This window comes from Eimeria mitis, genomic scaffold (assembly GCF_000499745.2).
Source record: "Eimeria mitis Houghton genomic scaffold, Emh_scaff6502, whole genome shotgun sequence".
Lineage (NCBI taxonomy): Eukaryota > Apicomplexa > Conoidasida > Eucoccidiorida > Eimeriidae > Eimeria > Eimeria mitis.
In genome coordinates, this window is record NW_013574660.1 from 1522 (window position 1) to 3032 (window position 1511).

The window sequence follows — 1511 nt, forward strand, 5'->3', positions numbered from 1 at the left end:
TCGCTTCAGCTGGAGCAGGCCCCACAGGCAGCAGATAAGCCCCAAGAAGCCCCCGCATGCAGTCGCCGGAGCTCGCCGCTGCAAGTCCTCTTGAGGTGAGCCTCACTGCCTCTGCTACTCTCTCTTGGGTCTTACACCTGAAACGGAGGGGCCGCGGTTCTACTGCTGCTGGGTGGTTGGCGGGGGCTCTGGCAGCAGTAGAAGCTTGGGCTACTCCTGTTGCTGCACCGGCAGTTGCTGCTTCGTAGGGTTGCAGGATGAGGGCTCTGTGCGGGTGTGGGGGTTTGACTCTGTCGTGGTCTGTGTATGCGAATGTTTGTATTTGCATGCAGCATCACAGCAGCAGCAGCAGCAGGAATTGCTGTAATACGTGCTTCTGTTTGTGGTGCGGGTTGCTGCAGGTTGCTGCGCAGGAGCGGGTTGTTTGCTGGTGCGGCTGTGGGGCCAGGGTGTATAGACGAGGCGGCGTTGTGGTTGACAGCGCTGATGGAGAGCAGCTGTTTCCGTTGCTGCTGTCTCTACTTCGTGGGTTTGCTGCGTCTGGCTAGCGAACGGCGCCTAGGTCTCCTGGCCTACAGCAGGGAATATCTCACCGCCCAGGCAGCACACAGACAAGAGGGAACGGAGGCAGATGCAACAACTGCAGCAGCAGCTGCAGCAGCAACAGCAGCAGCAGCAGCAGCAGCAGCAAGACCAGGAGCAGTGTCAGGGATGAGTTCATTTTCTGTGTTTTCTCTGGCTGTATTGTCGCACCTGTCAGTCACGCCGCGTTCCAATGGGGGGCGGCCCCTGTTTGTGGAGATGCCCCCCTTCGGGGTTGGGGCCCCTCGCGATAGCTGTTGGGGCTGCTGCTCTCCGATGCATGCAGACGAGCTCTGTGCTGCTGCTGTCGCAGAGTGGGCTGTGCAGGGCTTCATGCGCTGTTGTTTGCTGAGGCCTTCATGGGGGCCCCCCTTTCTCAACTGCCTGGAGGCTGAGGGCCCCTGGCGGGTCGTCGGCGCTGCCTTGAACGTGGGAGCTTCTGCGAAACAGGAGCAGAAGGAGCAGCAGCAGCAGTTGGATCAGCAACAGCAGCAGCAGCAGCAGACAGAGGCAACCAGGGCTGCTGCAGCGCAGCACCCGCAGTACGAAGCTGTGAACAAGTACCGCCGTCGTCTGCGGCGCTTTCTTAAGGTTTGCTGCCGTCGTGGTGTGGGCCCCGACGGGAGAGAAGAGACTGAAGGAGACAGAAGGAGACATTTTCTTGATGAGCAGCTTGCACTGCTCTCTGACGTTGCACCTCGGCTAAACTTAAACGCGGGTCGCCATGGTGTAGTGCATGCAGTGGCCCCAGAGCGGCTGCTGAGTCTCTTCGGGGCGCAGCTGCCAGGCGCCCAGGGGGGGACCTCGGGGGGCCCTGCTGCGATGGCTGGGTGGAGTAACGGCCTGGGCCTGCTGCAGGCGTTGGTGCAGCACATCGGGGAGGTTCTGCTGACTCCGTGTCGTGGGGAGGACGGTGTCGCTGAGGCTGG

At 61.4% G+C, this 1511-nt stretch overlaps 1 protein-coding gene across 1 annotated transcript in view; it reads left to right on the top strand.

Annotated features, from left to right (window-relative positions):
• EMH_0087830 (uncharacterized protein) overlaps positions 1 to 1288 on the top strand; it is a gene marked incomplete at both ends in the record, with an annotated part of 2750 nt that extends 1462 nt beyond the window's left edge. Inside the window, 2 exons of the mRNA XM_013501213.1 lie at positions 402 to 1124; positions 1174 to 1288. Of these exons, the coding sequence (XP_013356667.1) occupies positions 402 to 1124; positions 1174 to 1288 (838 nt within the window). The remainder of the gene's footprint in view (positions 1 to 401; positions 1125 to 1173) is intronic.
• Positions 1289 to 1511: the final 223 nt, after the last annotated feature.